Source organism: Peromyscus californicus, unplaced genomic scaffold, assembly GCF_007827085.1.
Source record: "Peromyscus californicus insignis strain IS unplaced genomic scaffold, ASM782708v3 Scaffold_7__1_contigs__length_154581171, whole genome shotgun sequence".
Taxonomy (NCBI): domain Eukaryota; kingdom Metazoa; phylum Chordata; class Mammalia; order Rodentia; family Cricetidae; genus Peromyscus; species Peromyscus californicus.
This window is the reverse complement of record NW_026294595.1, coordinates 1,294,801-1,321,079: the sequence shown is the minus strand read 5'-3', so window position 1 is coordinate 1,321,079 and position 26,279 is coordinate 1,294,801. Positions and strand designations below refer to the sequence as shown.

The 26,279-nt window shown below is 39.0% G+C and overlaps 1 protein-coding gene across 11 annotated transcripts in view; it reads right to left on the bottom strand.

Annotated features, from left to right (window-relative positions):
• Dennd1a (DENN domain containing 1A) overlaps nt 1–26,279 on the bottom strand; it is a 503,183-nt gene that overhangs the window by 333,497 nt on the left and 143,407 nt on the right. For 8 of the 11 annotated variants that reach the window (XM_052724294.1, XM_052724299.1, XM_052724297.1 and 5 more), the window contains one exon: nt 4,840–4,889. The exons of the other annotated variants lie outside the window; for them this stretch is intronic. In XM_052724294.1, the coding sequence (XP_052580254.1) occupies nt 4,840–4,889 (50 nt within the window). The remainder of the gene's footprint in view (nt 1–4,839; nt 4,890–26,279) is intronic. 11 annotated transcript variants of the gene reach the window in all.

The following is a 26,279-nucleotide window of genomic DNA, read 5'->3' as shown; positions in this document are numbered from 1 at the left end:
TCCTGTCCTTGAGAGTTTGTGGCCTGCTGGGCAGGAGCCAAGCTTTTATCAAACTGTATCTCCCATCCTGATGTTCCGTGAACCACAAGCTTCCCTCCATACGTACACTTTGCATTTGCCTGGGCCTCAAGCTTTTTTTACCATCCCTGCTCAGACAGCAAGCATTGAGAACAACACTCTCCCAAGAGTTCTGGGCAGTAAGTTGCAGACTGTTAGAAACAGTGTAGTCCTTATCTACTCAAGAAAACCACCAAACATTTCTAAGAAAGAACAGAGATCTGCCCTGACTTTGTCTACATAAGCATTGATGAAGTAAATTATCAATAACCACAGAATTTAAACTTATCAAAACTGGAGGAATAGTAGAGAACTTCCCAGTTCACCGGAGGGACACAGCAAGTCAAGGGGAGCACCCAAAGGAAACCTACACCTCAACAGGCCTCCCCATGCCCTGATGCTGTGGAAATGACCATGAGCCACAGCTGAACCCATCATTTACATTGAACTAAAAGGACTAAAGTCTAGCATAATGAATATATGGAGCAGAAACAGAAGTATTGGAAGATCTACACTGATGCACTAACCAGGACAACGCTCTATCTGTATGGGAACCATTTTCTTCAGTTACCTAATTTTCTACAATAACTATATATTATTTTCAACATAAATTACTTTATGCTGTGTTACCTTAATGGCAGCAGTATGATAAAGCAAAAAAAAAAAAAAAAGGTTGCAGTAAAAAATGAAGGGCTTGAAAAGCAGTTCCCTCCACACACTAGAGGCAGAATCTTGAGCACATTACTGAACCTACCTGGGCCTCTGCTGCCCGCCTGCAGAATAGTGAGCATAACACTACAAATCTCTATGTTTCCACATAAGAACAGAACACTGCACAGTGCCCAGCAGATACCAGATACAAGCTAAAGTGTCAAGTAACATCTGAGCCCCCTTTGCATCTGTGGCTGCATCTAAAACCATGAAACAGTGTCATTTCACTTTGTACACCTATCATTGGTGAGTACAGGTGTATTCACAGGAACTGAGTGAAGCTGACTTGAATTCTGAATAAGGCTAAGCAAAGGAAGAGCTTCCTGGCACCCAATGCATCACAGGCATTCTGACTCACTAAAGCTACTGTCAGCATCATGTGCAACAAGAGGCAACCACAGTATAGAATGGGGCGTGTCTCTCATTTACTCTGAGAAGTGATTTCATCAATAACAGGGAACCTTTTTTGAGACAATACAGGAACTCAGTGCTTACTTTACTACTTCTACCCCCAAAAGCTTCAGAACAGGAATGGGTAGCAAGAACTCTAGACTGGAACTGAGTTCCTTCCCAGCATTGTGACTGTGGTTATGATGATAGGCAGGACCTTTTCTTCTGTGGATCTTGACTTTTTTTCTGTAAAATGGGATGATGAGGCAGATGCTGCACTCTCAAGACCATGTAGGCCTCTCCCACACATTTTCAGAGCCTCCTGTGGCCAGAGCCCAATCTCTCACAGTACAGGGCAGCCTCCCCAGCAGACTCCATCTGCTCTGGCTGAACATCTCCAAGCTCACTCAGGGTTTTCTCCTCTGCTTTGTTCTGTGTGCATACGGGGTGTTAGGCTCACTTTTCCACTTACCTACTTCTTGCTGGCCTGGCAGACTCAACACAAGTCTCACTCACCATAACAAATTCTCTCTGAGCATGTTAGTCTTCTGTTACCTCCCCATCCTTTCAAACAGTGTTTAAAATGCCTTTATAGAACGTCTTGAACTAAACCCAAGACCATTTCTATATTGTGCATATAACCCAACATAATGAGACCTATCCTGGATAAGCCTTTGCTTTCATATCTATCACTTGGCCACTGTGGAAAGAGTAGGGGAGGACATAACCAGCCAGAGTAGCACATTGACTAGAATCAATTAGATACCCAGGCTAATTTTCTTTCTTACCCTTATCCCTTGATTTCTCTATTTTTGGTGACTAGTCTTTCTCCACAAGGTGATCTACTGGGAGATGAAACCTAGGACAGACTATAAGCCTAGCAGGACCTTGGGCAAGTCATAATTCCTCCATACTTAGACAGTTTCAAATGAAGAACATGTACTTGCTCTTATCTCTTACATCAGATGATAAAATGAGATAATATGGGAGAAAGCCTCTCTTCTGCAGAGCTACTAGCATTATTATTTTTGATAAGTCTTAGTTTCAGAAAGAACAATCTTAAAACAGCACAAGAGATGGCAAGACGTCAGTGCTGACAGGTGATTTGATGATGACTGTGAAAGTCCCACTCCTGTTAACAGACTAGAATGTCAGAAAAGTCCTGTGACTATTCCTTAGGGTGGAAAAGCACATATCAGGAAGCCTTTTGTTTTGAGTGCATCCACCTGGGGCACTGCTCATCTCCCATGGCTGTCTATTCAAACAGTTCCACAGACCCACCTGGGCAAACTTGTGGGCCTCAGAATCTGGGCTCATCTACTTGACAGTGCTAACAACTAATTTAAAAAAAAAAAATCGTCTCCTGGAGGAGATGGGAATGGGAATGGGGGGTAGGCTGGGGGAAAGGGGGGGAGGGAGGGGGGAGGACAAGGGAATCCGTGGCTGATATGTAAAATTAAATTAAATTATAAAATAAAAAAATGCAAAAAAAAAATCCTGACATTAAAACCTCTGAATTTCTCATAAAGGAGTCTGATTGTGATGATCTCTTCTATATTGAAGTATGGCTGCCTAAAAGGTACAAAACAAAGGAAATGCCATTTCCCAAATAAAGTTGGATCTTCCTTGTTTTATGTGTTTGGGGCATGAGTTGAAGTTACCTTAAGAAATATAATACAATGTGAAGACAAACTATTACACACTGAATAACCTACATAATGTTGCAAAAGAAAAAATAAGGAATACCACTGGTATGAGTGATTTGCAGAAATGTGTTTTACAAGAAAAATGTTTTTCCAATAACAGTAAAGAAGCATCCAGTGTTACAGTTAACAAAAGGAGCGGGTGCTTCAGAATTATCCCTGAAGGAGTTCTACTTTTCTTTTAATTAAGAACATAATCATCTAGATTGGCAGGCAAGCAGGGTGGTGTGTACAGTGAAAATGAGAGATGTGTGTTTGAGTGTATACATGTGCATGCAGACTGCATTAGGGTGGGGCTTGTCTCTAATATTCATGTACAAAGCCAATTAAAGAACATTTATCCAAACAGATCACCACTCTAACAAGCAATCCTGTCAAAATGTCTTCTTATATATTTTGTTAAACATTTAGCTACATTCAGCTTTATTAATTTGTATAAATATGTCTTTTTATAATTTGTAATACAGTTCCTAAATGGCTGGGAATTTAATACATTGCTGATTCATACATATAAAATCTCTCGGTGATACCCTACACCTCTTGCTATTTTTTAGAAGCAATAGGATAAGAAGGAAAGAAAGGACTCTCATTACAAAGACAGACCCTCTTAAAAATCAAAGCTATTCTGTTCTGAGCACCCACTGCTACTAAAATATCCTGGTACCAGGTTTTAAAAGCTCTGAGTCTGAAAGCATGACAATGGCTGATTGGCTTAAAAACAACACGTGAGAACAAGGGAGAGCACTGATGCTAAGGGGCTGGCAGCATTCCAGAGTTGCTCTTAGGACTCAAGACTCCTTCAGCTACCATCTCATCCCACACCATTCTTAGGCTTATGCCAATAAACCAGGATACTGGTATTACAATGTATAGAAAAGAACTCAGTAGCACACTACTCATATGTACTCTAAACCACCCAAATCCTTTAACTCATGCCTTATTTGTGGATGTTAAGAATACATGATAGAACCTTCCTAAACATGGACATTTTACACAGCTTTCTTGGAATGTTTTATGAAATTCATTAGTCATGCTTCATTCACTTTCCACAAGATCTCTAACACTAAAAGTGGAATTAAAAAAAAAATGATTTTTACAGTTCCAGTTCAATTTCCCAAGAAAACCGAAAAGAGACAACAAGCGAGTGGACAAATGATCATAAAAATAATGCCTCATTGGAATGGAGGCCACAGCAAACAGTTCTTGAAAATAAGATAACGCTCACCACCTTGCCATTTTACTAACATTAATAAGTTACAACTAAAGAAAGTTAAATTAAGTTTTTGAAAAATTGCTGCTATCATGCAGTAGATTATTTATCAAACAAAAAGAGCCTCACAGCACTTCGGTTAACCTGGAGTTCTTATAGTTGTACCCTTCCCATAAGTCACTTCTCATGATATGAATACTAAGGACTGTTCAGAAGCTTGTGTATGTTTTAGTATTCATGCCTATAGAAAATGTTGATTCCCTAGAAACACTACCTTTCGTCACCTAAACCAAATGAAAAACATTATTTAGTAACATATCTTTTAAGCAGTAAAATGCTTCTAAACAAGATAGGTCCATATCTATTTAAATTTGGAGTTGAAACCAAGGGAAAACAAACTATAAGGCCAGGTGTTCATTATTTGTCTAAGCCAAACATATTAATACTTAAATACAAATTCAACAGTACTGAATTAAATACCAACCATTCTTAATCATGGTTTAAATCTAATAACCAAAATCAAAAATTTAATACCATACAAAATACATCTCAAAAACTATGCAACACATAGCTCTAAGATTTAAACTTTTTGATGGTGTCAATAAAGTTCCCAAGAAAGAAGAACACTGCAACTCTCCTTGCCATAGAGGTGCTTTAAATCACGGTTTAACAGACAGAATGTTAAGAATGGCATGGCTTTTATTTTCTATAGCAGGTTTATTGATACTTTTTTTTTTTAACTAATAAAGTTTGAAAATCTGACACTACCTGTCCACATAGAAGGGGAAACAAAACTTGGTCAAAGTCTGTAGAACTTCCTGTGGAGAGAAAGAGAGATAATTTATACATCTAATGGGACCAATAAATCTAACATTAATCACAGAACACCATCTAGCAACTTTACCCTAAAGAAAGAGGAGACAGATGAAGAAATATGTGCTTTATCAATTACACAGGAGGAGGACCAGGCAGTCAATCATGAGAAATAATAAACATGATCAAACTTCATTAAAAATGAAAAATTAATCAAGAATCACACATGGGCAGGCAGCAGGAGCCACATAGGAAAGCTCCGATGGGAGGGAGGTGCTTGGGTTGTCGAGTGTTAACACCCCTCCAGGGACCATCTCCAGCCTGACCATATGGATCAGAGTGAATAACACTGAGCCACATGGGTTTGGCCTGGCAGGGCCGCTGTTGCTGGCACTGTTTTTGACTGTTACCTAGGAACAGAGGGGGCTGGAATTAGACAACGCTTCCCCGCATCAATAGGGCAAATTACAGCAGAACAGAAAGCCAACTTGAAAATAATTGTTTATAAACATTCTTAACTCCATTTTTAGAGTTTAAAACTTCATTTAGTTGCTTTTTCAAGAAGTTACCATTAGTGGCATAAAGTAATTTTAGAAATCAAACTGTGACCATTGTTTTTAGTTAAACATCATTACCATAATTAGACACACTTACCTGCTTATAACTTATGAAATTCCAAAGCAAACTATTAGTGTGAATAAATGTTTTTACAAATGCTGAGGCACATCATGGCAAGCACTTATTCAGAAGAAAGGCACAGGAAGGAGTGACATCTCAAAAATTTATTTATAAAAGACAATGTCCTTACAGTAAGACAAGAACATTGGAACATGAAGCACAATATGGGGTGAGGAACTTTTCCTAATAGACACAATTTACATATACATACATGCATACAGCTAACCATATATATGAGTAATTAACTACTACTTCTTCATAGAATTTTCTACGTCTTGACTTAATCTGACCACAGGCTTGGACAGCCCACAGTTGGTGCTCATCATAAGGTCACTGACCAGTGTTATAAATTTTTAAAAAGTACTCCTTTCATGAATTTGATTTCCTTTTTAACTATCTAAAATCCCAACCTCAAGACAAAATGAAGAACACATTTTTTTGGTCATTGGGAAGCTGGTTCAAATTAAAACAAACCTGCCTGTTGCAAATACTAATCCAAGTGATAAATTAAAGATCAGTTTACAAATGTAGCGCTTTTTTAACCAATAATAATGAATTATCAATGCTAACTGAATTGATGCTTCTCGCTTCATTTATTTTTAAAACCAGTTCTATCATTCAAGAAATAAACCACATCAATCTAATAACCCGGTCAGTGAAGCAGAAAGCACATGGAATTGCTCTGCCAGAGTGTGTTCTGCCAACACAATTTAATTGAGCATATATCCTAGCTTTAATATCACCTTGGATTGGGTCTACATATATCACAATACTGTTAAGGCATGTCATAAAAGAGTGATGACTGAAAAAGTGGCTAAGAGCATCAGCATGTTCTGAGAAGCATTACCTATCAATTGGACGTTCTATGTGGCATTCAGAAGTCTACCTTTTGTGGTTTTAAACTAGTAGTATATAGCTAAAATAAAGCACCATATAAGAATCAGTTTCAGCCGGGCGGTAGTGGCGCACGCCTTTAATCCCAGCACTCGGGAGGCAGAGCCAGGCGGATCTCTGTGAGTTCGAGGCCAGCCTGGTCTCCAAAGCGAGTTCCAGGAAAGGCGCAAAGCTACACAGAGAAACCCTGTCTCGAAAAACCAAAAAAAAAAAAAAAAAAAAAAAAAAAAAAAAAAAAAGAATCAGTTTCTTGGTACATCTTATTATCACACAAATGCTGGAAAAGAGACTGTATAAAACATTTATTTTAGTGTAATTATAAAATACATTATCCACATACAAAACTCCCATGACACCATGTGGTAAACAATTCCTTCTACTACAAATAATACCAGAAAGCATATCTCAATTTAAAATACACATTCTTTAAAAGTCAGTACCATGTGCTCACTCATTGCCAACATCAGCAGCTACAAAGACAGTCATGTTTTACTGCCCAAAGTTTCCGATGCAGAAAGCACTTCTCTGCTCTATGCTGGAGCTGCGCTGGCAAAAGGCCTCAAAGATTTTTGAAAGAAAGGACCCCCATGGCTACTAGAAAGCATTGTGCTCTACAGCAGAGTCAAAGGAATCGAATATGCCCAACTTATTACTAACTACAATATAGAAACCACTTACCGCTTTCTTATGTCAAGAGTAATGACCAACCATGAATTTGTCAAATAATATTAGAACAAATATGGAAATGACCAATATAGGCTTTCCTTTTCACCCCACAAAATAGTAGGGCAGGGGAGATGGGGGAAGAGGAGATGTAGGAAAATGGCAGGCACGTGTTTGCATATTACCGTATGTTTCTTGGTGTTTGTGATGCCACAAGAGCTTGATATTTCAATTTAAGTCAAACAAGATGGTGGTGTGCTGTCAGAGGGGGAAAATGAGCATCTATCTGGTAAAAGGCATAATCACATGATTTCAATCAGAACTAAAAGATCTACTTCTGAGTTTGGGGAGGGGACAACAAGAGAGAGGGGAAACAAGCAATATTCTTTGTAAATAAAAGCTGCCAAAATAAACCAATGTTCTCATAATGATGCTTTCATCATATATAAATATTCAGCTACCTTATCCTCTTTGTCCAAAGAAAAACACAATTATTCAAATATGGAAAGACCACTCTCCAAGGGAGCGGGAGTAAAACCTGATTTGAATATTTTTTGAGCCTTCTAGTTATTGTAGAGTATTCCAGAATCTTTCAACACTAATTTTAATGGGGGAAACAATCACTGCCCAGTTACCAACCCCCTTTTCTCTCAATAACCATGTCTAGCTGGGGAACTTGGTTTGTAGATGTCAATTTCACTGTTTTATCCCCCACACAAGCTCATTCAGCCAGCCAACCTCGGCTCAGCCTCCACTCCTGCACATAAAGGGGATCTTGGAAAGGCAGGGCAGCTGAGGAAATGTAAAGGCCTCACTGCAAAGGGAGTGGGGGTTGGAGGGCTGTGTGCCAGTTCTCCAGATCAACTCACAAGTTTATATTTTCACAAATCTTTTTATGGACAGTCTGATTTTTTATATTTTTAATGAGCAAAAAAAAAAGTGAATCTATAGTAGCCAGTCACTGCAGTTAAAGTGCAGGGCATGAACTAGATCCCAGGAGGGAACCAGTCCACCATGTCACCACTGGCTTTAGGACATTCGCCACCTGGTTCCATGTCCCCAGGTTCCAACTCTTTTCATAATCAAAACACTGCTGACATTATAAACCCCAGATGGGTTTTCTAAAATCCCTCCCAATCAATATATCCAACACGTAACTTATTGGAGACAACACTGAGCTCATTGATTAAGGTGAGTTCAGTAGCAAAGTTTTCAAAATAAATGAGACAAGAATACAGCATTCAACCCCTTTGTGTCAGCAGACAGTTTATGAAACAGGCAATTTCCGAAATGCTTTTCTCTCTAACAAAATATATTCTATTTCATGTGGGAAGAAATAGAAACTGAGGCGGGGAAAACAAGGGGGAACAGTCACACAACCCTTTCAGTTTTGCACACATTAACCAGCCAGCTGTATGGGAACAGGAAAGCAATATCCACAAAGCTCTGTCCATCAGGAGACTGAGTGAACAGCCAAGCAAGATGAAACAACACAAGTCAGAAATGAACTCAGGACTCATCTTGGTCCACTCTGGGTTCATCTTACTTAATGGAAAGTCTCACCTCTGCTTAGAAAGCCCAGTAAGGAAATTTTCTCCACTGTGGAGAAAGAGGGGTATATTCCAGCACTGAGACATTCTCTTTAAAACTTAATCAAGTTTTATATTTATAATACCAATTACAGAATACTAGCTGGGAGTAAAGCTTTAAAGACTAAATTCAATGACTTTATCTGGAACTGTTAATCACACAGAAGGTCTGACTGTGTCATTCTAAATCTGTGTCGTGAAGAAGGGGTGTAGGCAATCCTGTAACAAACATCCTTTCCTAAGTCAAATACTTTGTTTTCATTGCTTCAATGAAACCTATAAACAAAAATAACTTTTATTTGGCAGATGAAAACAGCAGTCAGACATAGACATACATACTCCACAAATAAGTGCCATATGAAAGATAAAAGTACAGGCTGATTTTATGGTGTCTCCTGGAAGTACAGAATACTGAGAGATGAGGCATATCCTCCATAATTCAAAAGTTGGGGGAGGGGGGAAGATGTGCAAGAAAACATCTAAGAAATACTGTGAATAAATGAATGTATTTTAAAATGTGTAAAACTACAATTAGCCTTTTAGTGCATCCTAAAAGCTGACAGAGTAGTTAATAATTTTCCTTTGGGGGCAGGGGGATGGAGAGGAAAACAGCCAGTGGGAAGACAGAGAGACAGAGGTGGGTAGGAGTGAAGAAGAGGAGGGCAGCCAGTGAAAGGGGGGGTGAAGGAGAAGAGGGCAGCCAGTGCAGTGGGGGGGGGGGGGGGATGAAGGAGAGGAGGGCAGCCAGTGCAGTGGGGGGGGATGAAGGGGAGAGGGCAGCCAGTGCAGTGGGGGGGGATGAAGGGGAGAGGGCAGCCAGTGCAGTGGGGGGGGGGGGTGAAGGGGAGAGGGCAGCCAGTGCAGTGGGGGGGGGGGGGTGAAGGAGAGGAGAGCAGCCAGTGGATGGGGGTGGATGAAAGGGAGGAGGGCGGCCAGTGGAAAAGCATTCCCTGGGCTTTTTATATCTAATTTATTTGTTGATTTCAAAATTGCAGGTATGTAAGGAAAAGAAGCTCAAATTCCTAACATACTGTTTTTGTTTATTTATTTTTAATTTTTTTTGTTTGTTTGTTTAGTGGCAGGAGGAAAAGCTGACCCCAACTTCTGTGAGTGTGAGCAGTGCCACTGATATGAAAAAAAAAGCCTTTGGCTGGTGATCTCAAAACTCAAGTTGAAAGCTACAGAACACAGACAATCAAAACATACAAAAAGCTAACAAAATTTGTACTTTAAGCCATTTCAAGTTAAATCCAGGGGGCTCCAAGGGGAGCTAACAAAGGCTTCTAATGTTTACGATTAAGAAGGGTAAAGCAGAAATTCCTGGAAGCTTAATTAGCATCAAGTTCAAGGATGTTAATCAGAAGTTTCCTAAATGTGAAATCAGTAAATAAAATTTATTCTTTCAATATAAGCATCAAATTAAATTCAAGATCCATATCATGGTTAAATCTCTGTTTTTCCTCTCCCAGTGAGAAAAAGAAGCTTTGAATAAAGGGTTTTTTCGGAATGGCCTTTCAACGCTGAACATAAAAGACAGGTCAATTTTTGAACAATACTGCTCAAACATACTTTCTGCTAATTTTCTTTTAGGAATATTCAATATTTACTCCCAGCTTACTTTCTATAAATTTTAATTTTTAGTTGTGCACATAATTATAATAATTTTAATTAAACTTAATATTTAGAATCAATGTGGTACTTCAAAGATAACATTACAATCAAGTAAATTAATCATAGTATATCATATCAATTTTTTTCATAGAATCTTTTTTTTTTTTTAAAGTCATGCTGGGACCAAACCCAGGGCTTGGGGCATGCCAGGTAAGCACTCTACCACAGAATGACTTTCTGTTAAATCAAGGACTTTAATGTACTACAAAGGAAAGTTCCATCAGGCAAAGACCCACTTCAAGAATCACTTTTACACATTAATCTCTATGCTCTCTCAAGTCCAAAATAAAAATACAGAATCTTGTGTTCTTTAACTTTTTAACAAATTTAGTTTATCATTTTTATGATCTTTCCTTTCTTCAAAATAATTCCCTACAGACAAGTTGTTCCATGGTCACAAAAGTATAAAGGGTCCTTTATCCCAAAACTTCATCTGATGAACTTTAAACCTCACAGCAAAGTTGAAAACCAGAGAACTATAAAGCCAGTGTTAAATACCAATACAATTCTTAAGGTTGGTTTCAAATAGTTCCAAAGTGAACGAACAATTTGGCTACCATTTTATACAATTAACATTTGGTGACATCAGTAGAGCAGTTCCTTAGACTTCATATTACTCCTCTAAATTGTTTTTACAATTTTAGATGGTTTTATATTCTTGTTATCTGAGCATGTGTGTTACCAGCATTTCTAAAAGGAAAGGGAAGGGGCCTCAAGTCAGCCCATACCAAAGGAACAGGGTTCCTGCAGCAAAACTGCAGACAATTTCGGGGGGAGGGGAGGGGAGATGATGACTATGACAAAGAAGACAAGGAAAAAAGAGCACTGATAAAAATACTATTTTGTAAGCATATTAAAAGCTGTCAGCTTTTAAATATTTTAAATGCACACAAAAATGTGCACAGATGGGCATCTTTTCTGCTCACATTAGTCTAGGAAAAAAAAATATCTTTCATTATAAGCTCCAAGTCCTTGAATTTTTTAAACTTAATTGTGCCTCTATTTCTTAGAATTCACACCCCAAGGCCAAAGCTTTCCTGCCACCAGTCCTTCAAATCTGACTTGGACATTACACGGGAGGAGGCTCCAAGCCTCCCTGAGGTCTCACTCCTTTTACAACACACGAAAAAGCAGTCGATAATGGGCCCATGCTGAATTCACTGCTCCCCACGTCTCCTCTTGGGACACAAGCCTAGCAGATGTGATAAAAACTGTGTCAGAGAAGTGGCTCTAGTTTGTGCCTTAATGACAACTTAAACCTCTAAACCAATACAACCAAAAGATGAACAGAGCTGGCTGTTACCTCTCTCTGCTGCCAATCTTCCAATATCTTGGAACTAAATTAGCGCCTCTCCCCACAACTTCCCCTGCACCCCTCAAAATCCATTCTATGAGTTCAGGAAACACATTGGTGGCACAGGTGTCTGGTGCTGTGTGTGTGTATGTCCTATAATTAAGCCCTGACACATATTTCATAGAGTTTGTATTTTCTCAAGGTATGATTGAGCATTCACATGTCATAAAAGACTGCCTAATAAACTCCTCTGATCAGCGCCCCAGTAACCATATTCACATATATTGCTGGGAGACTTACAGGCTCAAAAAATAAAAATTAAAAAAAAAACCCTAAAGGTCTAAAGATTATTTTTAAATATGTTCAAACATAGGAGGTGATATTCTGAGTTAATGAAACATTCTAATTATCAAAATTTACATAGGACAATTTCTTAAACCATGGGGGTTTACTTTTAACTTGTAAGAACTCTTTTGTCTTATCTAATGATATGGTACCATAAAAATCAATTTAAATGTGTACCTCTGATACCATTTTCTAAATTCTATAATTCAGCCTTCAGATGATGGGTCTTTTTACCCAGTCTCTTGAAAGCCCATTCAGCCACAATTGCATACCCACTTAATCAGCAATCATTGTTCTGGGATGTGGGACTTTGTTGTCAAGACAAGCACCAAAACCTTTAAAAAAAAATTTTTTTTTCCAGAACTGGCATAAGAAAAAAGTGATCTTTGTCAGACAAGGACAAATTTATGCAAATCTTTTATAAACATTCACAAACATTTATTTAGCTTTTGAAATGTTGGCCTCATTTGAGAGCATGAAAATGAGGGGGAAGTAGGAAAACGCAAAGGACAGCTTAGAAGCTGGCACACTACATAAATATTCAGAAGGAAGATTATAGGATTCATGTTAGGCTGTCTTAGGCTTCTCCAAAGTCCACATAGAATAGCAAAGAACAAAACTAACGAGAAGTGCAGCAGATGTTAGACAATGCATCGGCCTCTTTTCCTCTCTCACTTGGCTATACTTGGACGCTTTTATATTTCCTTTCAATATGGTTAGGTCATTCAAGGATTCTCCTATAGACTCTGTATTGTGGCTAGAGATCTATAAGCTGGGGGTCTGTCAGCTTTCCAAAAGTTTCCAATGAAAAGGCATTATGCAAATTCTACCTCTCTTACCCTCTTTCAGGGGGGAAAAAAGCCTCCAGTATGCAGTCATCAGAGTATTGGAAGCCCCAGCCTTCATTTCTGTATGGCTGTGTTTGCCTCAGGGCCACGCTGCTTGTTTTGACAGTGGATCCCCCTAGATAGTTGGGATTAGTCGAGCTTGTTTAGATAAACTTGAAATCAAGGCCTTCTCTAGGTAGACAGCTAGATGTAGCTACTGAGTTTCCAGCTGCCTCCTCCTTTCATCCCCAAACAACTGCAGATTCACAGTAGCTATCACAGCCACAGGCTATGTCACATACATAAGTACAAAATTAAAGGCTGCTAAAAGAAGCCTTTGTAAGTCTTAGTGCTAAAATAAGGAATCTGTACTGCTTGCTTTATACAAATTATTCTAGCACTGCCAGTATGGAACTGAACCCATCAGTTAACAAGGTATGTTAATCAAGGCTTCTTCTGATGGACAGAATCATGGTTTGGTAATTCACCTAACCTCCACTTATTAGCTCTTGCATGAGGATAATAGCTGAAAATGTTGAAAGGAAATAGCAGCCTTTATTTATCTAGTGCCAGGGAATGGTAGACACCATCAACAAACACTGCAAGCAAAAAATGGGAATCAAAGTGTAAATATCAGACCTGCTTTGGACAGAGTATTATTTAGCAACTGATTAGACAAGGTTCCAAGGCACATTCATCTCTATTTCATAACTAATATTTCCCACAACTTACAAGTTGTGAAAGGAAGAGTCAGGACTGAGGAAACTTACAATCAGAGCAGACTGATAGCTTCCCGCTACAGAAGGCAAGTGATATGAAACACTACAAAATAAGGAATTATGTAAGAGGTTTCCTAAAAGCTAACATTCAACATTTTAATCTTAAAAGAAAATTCTTCAGAAGGCTAGCAAAATATAAGAAAAGAAAATAATTCAACCTCACGTATGTTTTATTTATTCAGTTCCAACACATAGAAACGAGCATTCACCTGTGGCATCCTGAGATAAACCACAGGCTTGAACATTTTCTACAACTCTTCTGTGATACCACACAGTTTGTAAGTCCTTTCCCCCTCCCTCTTCCGTACTGTCAAGTCACACAAGGCAGCTTCCGATCAAATGGTTCACTGATCACCATACGTTCTCACCAGTCACCAGGTTACGTTTCTATTTCAAAGAAAAGCCCTCAAGTATTGAAGCTATTCTGAAACTACACTGTCAGGAGCTTAATTTCTTGGAGAACTTAGAACCCAAAGAGCTGTTTAGGAACATACTACTTTTTTCTCTAAAGGGCCTACAGTAAATTTCAGGCCTTGGGAGTCAGTTACGTTTTCTATCACACAGTCTACTTTTATAATCCCTAAAAAGGTCAAAAGGAAATAATAATAAATTGAACCCCTCACACATACACACACACAAAGCAACAACAACAATATAGCCCCACAGCCAGGCAGGGTAGCACACATACTTGTAATCCTAGCACTCAGGAAGCTGAGGCAGAAGGATCATCAACTTGAGAAAAACCGGAGCTACACAGTAAGACACTGTCTCAAAACAAAACACACACACACACACACACACACACACACACACACACACACACACACACCTACCAGAAACACTAGTCCCAGTTTTCTAGTCAGAATCCTATCAGCTGATTGTAATGTGCAAACCTGAGCAAGATGCCTGCCATACAACATCAAAGAGGAGGAGGAGGAGGAGGGAGAAGACGAGGAGGAAATAAATCACTAATATTATACAGACTCAGCAGTATCCCAAACTCTAGGAATCCCTAGGACATTGGTTCTCAACCTGTGGGACATGACTCCTTTGGGGGTTGAATGATCCTTTCACAGGAGTCACACATCAGATATCTAGCATATCAGATATTTACATTACAATTCATAACAGTAGCAAAATTACAGTTACAAAGTATAAACAAAATAATTTGATGATGGGGGAGTCACCACAATATGAGGTGTGTGTTAAAGGGTCAAAGCATTGGGAAGATTGAAGACCACTGCCCTAGGAGATAAAAGGGCATTGCTAACCATACTGGTTCTGTGGCAAACCAGCAATCACATGTGAATGTTGCTAAATGGCCAACTGTCAACCACATGCCTTTTTTACAGAAAATTTTTTAAAATAAACAACAAAAAATGTAAGATCCTTTTCCAATACCCAGCATTCACAACTGTTTTGTGACCTGAATTCAGCACAGAAGCATTTACTCCTTTCCTTTAGTTCACAATCTCTAGGTGAGGCCCATGACATTTCTAAGCAAACAAACAATGCCATGGTCTCTGAATTTGTCAGCATCTTTCCACTTGAGATTCATTTTGTTTGTAATATTTCTGAAAGCAGCATTAGAGGAGGGGAAGGTTTTCCTGGTGCTCCACTCACCACTCACTCCCACAATGTTACTTGTCCAACAGTCTGTTAGATTAAGAAAGAGGGTGGCCTTCTTCCTGACCCTATTTGTCTTCTGGCCCCCTTTCCAACCCCTTTCTGTGAAATCTGTTTCCCAGGACTTCCCCTTCGTTCTCTCTCTGCAGCCTCCTCCACCTACACTTTAGTTTCCATTATACTCACCAGGTAAATGCATCAGTTGAACCCTCTCTTCGAGATGGACAACCTCCCCAGCTCTAGGCCCCTATTAAAATGCCTGTTCACCATTCTGTCTTGTGTTCTACAGGTACTCCAAGTTCAGCATGTCAAAGATCCAGGCTCACAATCTATACTCCTATACAGCTCTGCCTTTCACTCAATTAGAGTAAGAAAAGCTTTCAGAATACCACTAATTCTTGCTGGGGGCAGATGGTCCATTTATGTGACTAAGACTCAAGCATTCACCATGGTTATTGGATTTCAAGATAACTTGTGAAGAAAAACCTTTGGGTCCCTGAAACCTTTCCAAGTGTTTGTAAACATGACAGAGGGTGAAGCAACCTCTTAAATCAAGTATGCTTTAAGACTATCTTAGAAGTAAACAGCAATGTTTCCCAAAGAATGTCATTTCAACATGCTACTGAACAGGCTATTTAGTAGCAAACAATGTACTGCTAGAAGCCAGGGATGTCAGACTAGGTATGATATGGCCCTTGTCCACATGGAGTGGAAAATCTAGCTGGAGAGACAGAAGCTAATAAAATGAATGCTCACTCAAACACACTCAAACAGGAGCTATAAGAGAAAACAACAGAAAGCTCTAGACAAAATAGCAGAGACCTGAATTTAGATGTAAGGATCAAGAAGGACTTCTCAGAGAGTGAATGAGTGAGGGAGATTTAAGGAGTGAGCAGGAATTCACCAGACAAGAATGGGAAAGGGACAGAAAAGGGGAGGGAAAAGCAGCAGCAGGAGCAAGAGACCTCAGCACAGGAACTTAAATGAAACCCAATACCAAGGGAGGGGACGGCAGGTAAAAATGAGTGGGTTGGCAGAGGACACAGCATGAGGGATCCTACATCCTAGAGAGGAGTGTGGATCTCATGATCATGCACTACAACTCACTGGAGGGGGTGAGACCTTTAGCATCCCACCGACACATGACTTTCCAACTCAAGTTCACTCTCAGCCCATCCAAGCTCTAGGCACTCAGACTACTCTCCATGGGTTCTTCCTATTCCTGAGTTCCTACAAGAACCAGTGAAAATAGCTGGCAAACCAGAGACTTGAATTTATAGGAAATTCAAGCTTTAAAAGCTAAGATTTATTCATGGCATAGAAAAATGAAGGAAATGGAGATCATTCAAGCCAGTATAAATGTATTAGTAATTTCTATTGCTTATCATTTATGTCTAAGAATATGGATTATATAGATAATTTCAAAAATTAGATTCACGTAAATTTCTTCTAACTATGAAACCAGCCTACCCAAATTTCGTTTCTCATATGCCAGTGGTCATCTGTTTTCTTGAGAGGGTTGAAGTGGCAATTAAAAAGAAACTAAGAGTGGAGTCTTATACTAAAAGTTCTACTATGTTCAGTGAGCCAATTACTAATCTCGTGCATATGTTATGGATGAATTTGACCTTGGACGTGAATAAAATTAGCTTCATAATCACCTTATTTGATTAGCATTCTGTCTCCACAGTTTCAAACACAATGCTATAGCATGCAGGAGCAGCCCTCTACACCAGGTCACCTACCTTACTTCCCAGTTGCCATTGTGGAATCAAAGATTTGTGCTGAAGAGTCTTAGGGAGGAGCAACCTGCTCTCCTTTCATACTATGTTTCTATGTACAGTGTGTTCTCTTTCATGTTTATGAGTCCTAGGTTAATACTGTGGTGTATTAGAGCCAGAGAGAGAGAGAGAGAGAGAGAGAGAGAGAGAGAGAGAGAGAGAGAGAGAGAGAGAGACTGAGACTACAGTTGTCTGGAGGACAAAGAAAGAGTGCCTATTTCACCTAGCTGACTGGAGGAGAAACTGGGAAAGTTAGAAGACTTAGTTTTCAATCACATGACTCCAGGCTCCTCATCTAAACATTTATTTGTGTTTTAGGACTTCATACAATTTCAGGTATCATCAACTCCATAGGGAGCATCAAAACCTTCTCTATGCTTTATTTCCCTGTGTAACAAATGGGGATTTCATAAACATGTTATTTATTTGTCCTACCTTGTTCAAATTCTGGGCTTACAGATGATCACAGCATGAACACTGTTTAGTTGTTATGTTTGAGCCGGGTGGTGGTGGCACACGCCTTTAATCACAACACTCAGGAGGCAGAGCCAGGTGGATCTCTGTGAGTTCGAGGACAGCCTAGTCTACAGAGCAAGATCCAAGACAGGCACCAACACAGAGAAACTCTGTCTGGGGGGTGGGGGGCGAGAATCTTAAAACTACCATGCACAGTACCAGGTCCAAGACCAAGTCCGAGAGCCTGGGACATAAAGCAAGCAAGCATCCCAGCTTCCTGCCTGGAGGAGGAAGATACCCCAGTAAGTGTTAAGTGTCTTGGGTTTTCTGACAGAAATATGGCCAAGGTAGGGGCTAGTAGAGATATGGCTCAGCAGTTAAGAGCATTGGCTACTCTTCTAGAGGAGCCACATCTACTTCCCAGTACCCACATGGAGGCTCGAAATCTTCTGTAACTCAAGTTTCAGAAAGTCTAACACTTTGTTATGGCCTCTATATGAACCAGGAACATGATACATGGATATACATGTGGGCAAAATATATATGCACATAAAATGATTTTCAAATTTTTTAAAATAAAATAAATAGGGTCACAGTAAAAGGAAAGTACTCTCAAGTGTAACTGGATATACAAAAGAGGTGACTTGTAAACCACAACTTTTTAAAATGAGTCAGTATTTACCAGGCAAGCAGGCTGTGTAAGAAGATTTTATGGATAAAAGCAATGTGAAATATTACAGCTCATGTTTTTCAAGGTTGAGAGGTTAATAAATAATCCTTAATAAATATAATTTTCTTCAAAGTCAATAACACACACACACACACACACACACACACACACACACACAAAATCTCAACCATTTTATAAATTCCTTTCATTTCCATTCACCAACCCCTGCCCCATGCCCACAGTCTGGACCTTCCTATTATGTCACATTTAAAATCTGAAACTAACTGAAGTTAGTTAGACATTAGAACAGCCAGAGGAATCTTTACCATACTATATATAAGCATTTCAAAATGAAAGGTAACGTAGTAATTCAAAGCCCATGCACAACCAAAAAAGGCTCATTTACAAGGACGGTGGGACCTATGAATAAATTTCTGAGGTTTTCAACACCAGAGTCTTGACATGGAGATTTTATAACTGTAATGAAAATGTTAAACCACTTGAAACCCTTTCGTCACCGTTTTAAAACCTTTTACATTTTTAGTACATCTCAGAACACAAATATCCAAGAATGGTTTTCCATTGATCGCTTCTTCTTTCCTTGGCAAATCACTTGTGATCACCTTTATGACTTCAAAGTTCATTCTCAACAGTATAGGTTTATCAAGAAGGAATTTTCCAGATTCTTCTAGAGATCTGGAAATTTAGAGGCAAAGGTCGTCTACTAAACTCAGCCTGAACAACTGATAAAGGCACTAAACAACATTAGCTTGCCAACCTTAAATCTACATCTAATAACAATAGAGAATCTGCAGTTACTGGTTACAATTAGATGCTAGGCTGTTTTCTGGTTTTGTTTCCACTTCATGAACTTTGATTCATTAATCCTGACCCACATCCTCTAAGGTCTTTACTGTGACCATCTCTAGTTTACAAGTAAGGAAGTGAAATCTCAAAAGTGTAAATGGCAGAGCTGCATCCACACTGCACGCTCTTAATCATCACTGTCATGCTTCTGCACTCACATAGATCGCATTATTCACCAAGCCCCTCATTTGTCTAACACTGGCCATAGCCATTTCTATGCCAAGAAATTTAGACTGACAAAAGAGACAGACACATAGACAACAGAATGTGAGGAGTAAATGTTTCAAGTGTTCTCTAAGCTGAGGGCTGCCTTAGTAATAATTCAGTCAGGGCAAGTTTCTCAGGCAATGTAACATAAACTGAGCAGAAGTGTTCCCAACCATAAAAACAATTTGCATAGAAATGCTAGGAAAAGACCAAAGCATGCTGGAAATGGTGGAAGTATACATCTATAGTATTAGAGATAATAATAGGAGACAAGCACTGAAGTTGAATCAAGGTCAAATGTTTGGTGACCGATCTTCAAGCTTTGAAATACCTCCTGAAGTTATCAGCAACCAAAAAGAGGTCCAACTACAGAATTTGAGCATTGAAACACCTGCTTGTAATCCCAGAGCTCAGAGGTGGAGGATTACAAGTTCAAGGCCAGCCTGGACTACACAGTGAGCTGGTGACTCAAAACAAACAAATACTAGGGAGAGCACGATAATAGAGAATTTTACCCACAGAGGAGTGATGTGATCTGACTTAGGCTTTAGAACACTATCTAAAGCATGACAGTGATGATTAAGAGTGTGCAGTGTGGATGCAGGAGTTCTCAACCTTTCTGATGTTGTGTCCCTTTAATACACTTTCTCATATTTTAGTGACCCCCCCACCATAAAATTATTTTTGTTGCTACTTCATAACTATTTACTAGTGTTATGAATCATAATGTAAGTATCTGTGTTTTCTGATGGCTGTAGGCGACCCCTGTGAAAGGCGTTACGACCTACAGGTTGAGAACCACTGTTGTATAAGATAGACTTTGGGGTCACTGGGTTGCTAGATATTAGAAAGAATACACATGAGAAAAGCTGAGCGAATAAATGCTAAAGGAAATAGAAAACTTGGACAAACTAGAGAGCAGTTTAGGGATGAAAACAAACAAAGCTTAATGCAGACTTACAGGTGCCTATACAAAGAGCAACAGGAAACCAATCACATGCAACTAAAAGCAAGATAGACTACAACTCTCAAAAGCAGAGTCAGTGAATTGTTGCAGCCAGTAAAGGTACAGGTTGTCAAGCTTGCCAGCCTGTGTTCCATCTAGAGAACCCACATGGTAGAAGGATAACCTTGACTCCCACGAGTTGTCTTCTAGCCTTCCCACACAGGCACATATATACAGAACAAATATATGTAATTAAATTTTTTTATTTAAAATTCATCAAAAAATAGACCTAGTTCACTGATAATCTTATTGGGTAATTTGCTAAAAATAGACCAACTGACTATTAGTACCCTCAGACACTTAAATTTTTAAAGGTTTATTTTATTTTATTGTTGTTATTATTGTATGTGTATGGGTGTTTTGCCTGTATATATCCCTGTACACCATGTGGGTGCCTGGTACCCACAGAGGCCAAAAGAGGACATTGGCTCCCCTAGGACTAGAGTTACAGATGGCTGTGAGCTGCTATATGTGTGCTGGGAATTGAACCTGAGTCCTCTGGAAGAACAGCCAGTGTTTTTAATCATCAAGCCATCTATCCAACCCCATCATTTTCATTTTAATGGGCTTTTTTTTTTGGGGGGGGGCAAGAATAAAACCAAAAAAATACTTCTAATAACAATATATAAGAAAAGATTACGCCGGGCAGTGGTGGCGCACACCTTTAATCCCAGTACTCGGGAGGCAGAGGCAGAGGCAGGCGGATCTCTGTGAGTTCAAGGCCAGCCTGGGCTACCAAGTGAGTCCCAGGAAAGGCGCAAAGCTACACAGAGAAACCCTGTCTCAAAAAAACAAAAAAAAAAAAAAAAGAAAAGAAAAGATTACATGGTGGAATGGCTATAAACCCAGCATGAGGTAGGAGACCACAACTCCCAAGAGAACCTGGCAAAACTCTTAGTAAATAAAAATAAATGAATAAATCATATATAAAGCAGCAGATGCTTGATCTCAGTTCATTCATCCATCTTCAATTGAATGAATCATTTAGAGAGCTGTTGTAATACAATACACTAAAACAGTCACAGTGCAAACATGGGAACTAATACCCTGCTCCAAGAAAAATCTGCAGCAAGGCACTATTGGAGCTATTGGGCTTACAGTCCCCTTCAGTCTGGGACCAGGCTGAAGGGATTGAGAATTTTTTATCTGTGTATACAAAAATTACAATTCCACCCACACTTCCAGAAAACCAAATATATATATATATATGAAAAGTGACTGGAGCAGTTAGTGAAAAACCCCATAAATCAACAGCCAATCTTAGAAAGCACAAATGTAACAGGGATCTAAAAGAAAGTATTTCTTTAGGGCAGCTCTCTAATATTTTCTACTTGCGCTTCTCTGTACTGTTCTTGATGACTGCTATCATCTAGGGCAGGGATGTAAATACATGGTGGTATCATCACTCATCATTCCCACCATCAGGTTTTCTGGCCAGGCCACCTCAATGAGTATCAATAACCTTTGGACATCAGTTACTTCTACAGCCTACTACTGACCACAGCTGTAGTTTATTGCTCTTTTCTTCCTACCTTCTTGGCATGGTGTCTGGCCCATGGTGTGCCAACTTACCAATCTCTATCTGCACAATTAAAACCTAGTCTCCTAGACTGGTTTTACCATCAAAAATAGTGATGAAGAGGAAAAGGCAGAAAGTATAATTCCTTATTAGTAATGTTAGTGTTAAGACTGGGCTGTTCAATTGTTTTAAAGTGTAATCTACTTCGCTCGCCATCGTGATTCAGCAAATCCTTTGGATGAAATGCAAATGAACCCACAGACAAATGATATCTAATGCCATAAAGAGCTTGCCATTCCTAGCTACAAGGCAGGCAGATGGGTAGATTACTGGAGTCCCTAAGTATAAAATCAACCAGTGAGATCCCGCTGCAAAGACAGACAGAAAGGTTTCAAATGTAAAAAGGAGACCATGGAGGGAAGCGGGGAAGGCAAAAGGAGAACGAGGTAGGTCAGGAGGGAGGATCAACAAGAATTAATTTTGTTTTAAAATGTCATAATTAAAAGTAATACTGTGTATGCTGATTTAAAAAAAAGTTTTCAAAATCACATGTAACTCATAATTCAAAATGAACCAAATCTGAATCCACTGCATCAGTGGGCAACAGTATAACCCAGTCTGGAGAAGAACTTCAAAAGCAAGAAAGCTCCAAAGTTTCAAGAAAAATGGGGTATGCCCAAGTACAATTCCTTTTTCTCTGTGTGAGTCACAAACCCCAAGTCTCAGTTCCAATATGAACCTCTGATTATGACTAAAATAGATGAGCCCTCTTTTATGCTTCCTGTCTGGTAACAGGAAGAAATCAGAGTGTCACTTGTTTTGTATTTTGTGTAAAAATTATACATTGTGTTATATAAAGAAAAACAATAGGGCTACCTTTTTTAGTAAAAATTTTAGTTTAGTCTGAATTACATATACAATTATATTATTAAACATTTTTTCAATCAATACATTAAGAAATTCTGCAACAGAATATTTAGTCTCTAGTTTATCAAAGTAACATGAAACTTTTCATATGTTGGTCTACATCAAAAGAATAAAGCAAAGCAGCCCAGGCCAGCCAGAGACATTACAAGGAACAAATATGTGATGGAGGTAGTAAAGATAGAAAAATGGAGCGGTGTGTGGCCTAGGGAGAGAATCAGAACTGAAGATGTGATAGTGGTGACAGGTGAGAGAGTGAACATAGGTCTACAAGCTGTCATTGGCCAGTAGGGTTGGCGAGATAATGTACAACCGCCTGGAGCTTCTGCAGACTCAGACTTAGCCCCCTAACCTGCAGCTCGCCCTTAGGAATCCCCTGGCTCTGGGTAACAACAGAGGTCAGAGATGAGGAAAGGCTCACTTTCTGGATTGAACCTCAAGGACCTCCACAGCTGGCAATAACACCAGAGACCAAGTTGGTGTCGGTGGTCAATGCTACTGCCCATGGTGGTCAACGCTACTGCCCATGGCCACAATGAAGCCTGCAATCTATGTGGACGTATACAGTCTGTGCCTCTGCTGATGCCTTGGTGACCTCCTCAGGCTTTGCTGCCTCAGAGAGCCATGCTGATGTGAGTGGCCTGTGGAGCCACCTGAGACCATGTTGAGGCTCATGATCCATGCAGCTGCTGAGATTCATGAGTGGATCAGTGGTTGAGATATGACCAAGGGCCTTGTTTGATGTCCGGACTGAGGCCTGAAGCGTGTTAATGTCCGTGGGCAAGGGAGCTAGTTCCTGGCCCTCACTGGCACACGGCACTCTGTGCAGGAAGTGGCATGAGTGCAGAAGATCTACTCCCGCCCCATTCCAACCGCCACAGGGCTCTCCTCAGCTGATGGCTTTTCTGGCGCTGCTGCAGGCAGAGAAAAGACTCATCCTTCTTTGGGGTTCTGGCCACTAGCAATTTTGACCATGCTCCAATGAACATATAGACAACACAAAATGGACTTTTTTCTTTTTGTTTTTGAAGGAGGAGTCAAAGGCAAGGGGCAGACATGGGAGGACTGTGAGATGAGCTCAAATGGAGCACATGATGTGAGATTCCCAAATAATCAACACAAATCTATAATTTTAAAAAATGAAGCAATTACCAGTAGGTAGTAGCAATGCTCATTTATTTATTCATTCATTCGTTTGTTATTTGTTTATTTATTTGTTTTTGTTTTTGTTTTGAGACAGGGTTTCTTTGTGTAGTCCTGGCTGTCCTAAAACTCGCTCTGTAGAGGCCTTGAACTCAAGAGATCCACCTGCCTCTGCCTCCTGAGTGCTGGGATTAAAGGTGTGCACCACCACCAACCAACACAATAATACTCATTTATAAACTATCTCTACTGTTTCTCTAATCAGAATCTTTAAATCAATTTACCAAGGTTATCTGTGGATAACAAGAAACTTAGGAAGTGTTTTCTTCAGAGCATTTCTGCAACACAAGCATGAAAACTCATATTCAAACAATTACATACTACTTAAATATGACGATTTCCATCACAATTAGCCCAAATTATGTAACATATTTGCATTCGTTTTTAGTATCAAGTTGATGACTATTTTTTAAATTTGCTTAGTTGATTTTAGTGAAATTTTGAAATCACATAGGCCATCTGAAACCACAAAAGAGCACTTTTTTATTTTTCCCAATACACCATGTTTCTACATGGCTTATATACAGTTGTACAAGAAACACTGTTAGTTTCTATATAAGGATTTCCATAAAATTTTTATAGTTTCTATAAATGCATAAAAATTGTTGGCTTCATTATAACCTGTATTTCAGGGCCAGTGGAAAGAAAAATTACCTGTGATCTAATAGCAATCTTCATATAAAGGGGTGGGTAGGTGTACACAGACCTCTCTTTCCGGGCCACTAAGACACTATTTTATCATAATATACATGAGCTTGATGAAGTAACTTCTAGTATCCTCAACTCTAACAGCCATTCTTAGAACAAATGGGCTATAAAAAGTTCAACTGTGCCGGGCGGTGGTGGCGCACGCCTTTAATCCCAGCACTCGGGAGGCAGAGGCAGGCGGATCTCTGTGAGTTCGAGGCCAGCCTGGTCTACAGCGCGAGATCCAGGAAAGGCGCAAAGCTACACAGAGAAACCCTGTCTCGAAAAACCAAAAAAAAAAAAAAAAAAAAAGTTCAACTGTGAGAACAAATTAATAATTCTACATGTTTTATGATAAGAAATAATCACATTATGACCAGTGCACTTTAAAATCATGTATAATACCAGTTTCACTTGATATAGCACAATGCTATTTATGAAAATATCTGATAGGTTACTATACCTTTACTTCATACTATTCTATACCATACATCATACTTAGTACCAATTATTAATCTGAAAAATACATATTGTTTTAAAACCAATAATGGGCTTTTGATGAAAGTATTATCATTTGCAAACATACAAATTTAACTATCATTTTCCATCTTATTTCAATTGGTATTTATTAAAATAGTACTAACACAATAAAGTTTACCAATTATTCCCAAAATTATCAATGAACAGAGTAAACAAAATGACGTAAGTACAAATCCACTTAGTTGACTACAAAACAATGGTTTAAATTGTGATTCAAAGACAGTCATGGTTTTTCTTATTTCCAGTGTCAGACTAACATGCTAACTTTGAGAATGAGAGAAGTGCACTACTATCATGCTTCTGTCCTAGAACAGGAATGTTCTACTGCTTATTGTTGGAGACTGAAAAGAATAGACTTTTCCCATAACCCAAAGTAATTCAAAATCCAACAATTTCATAATCTTAACTATAAAAAAACTGCCTATTTTATTATATACTTATGAGACAGAGAATTTTTTTTCATCTCATACATAATCTGTTGGAAGATTTTTTTTTCCAGAAGTACAAGACCCTTTTCATGTCAGAACCCTACCAATGTTGATGTTTTTAGTATTTAAACTAGTTAAGCTTTGAACAAAAGCATATAAGTAATGTGAACTCTGAAAAGCCCTTGCTTTTCCCATTTTTTGTTGTTTGTTTTTGCTGTTTTAAAAAGCACTGTACTTCTTCCAGGAATTAACAAAGCCTGTATTTTCAGGCTTACAGATAGCAGAATCACTAGATTTTAGTGAAATATTGAATGCTACAGTGATTTAATGGTTTTAAACCATAGATGTCATTGTGGTCTGACTGTGTTATAGACAACTTAAGGAAGGAAAAAAAATGGGGCACAGAGAAATCACTTTGTCAGTAATTACAATCAAGAGCTCTAAAATGTGGCTCAGGCTGCTCATTACTTCTTCTTTCTGTATCAAGACCCTTATTTACATTTCAGATTACATTTTTTATGAAACAGTAAGATCTATCAGAGCTGAGAGGACTGAAATAATGAGGGAAAAACATTTTAATAAAATGTGTTGGGTCTGCATTACTTCCGTGACAGAAAGAAAGGCTTCCTCTGTAGTGATGGATCATTTATTCTTCTTCTAAACGAGAAGCAAAAAGATGAAACTGATGAACTTTTACTGCCCATTTGTCTTTAGCAGACAATTAAGACAGAGAAGATCAAA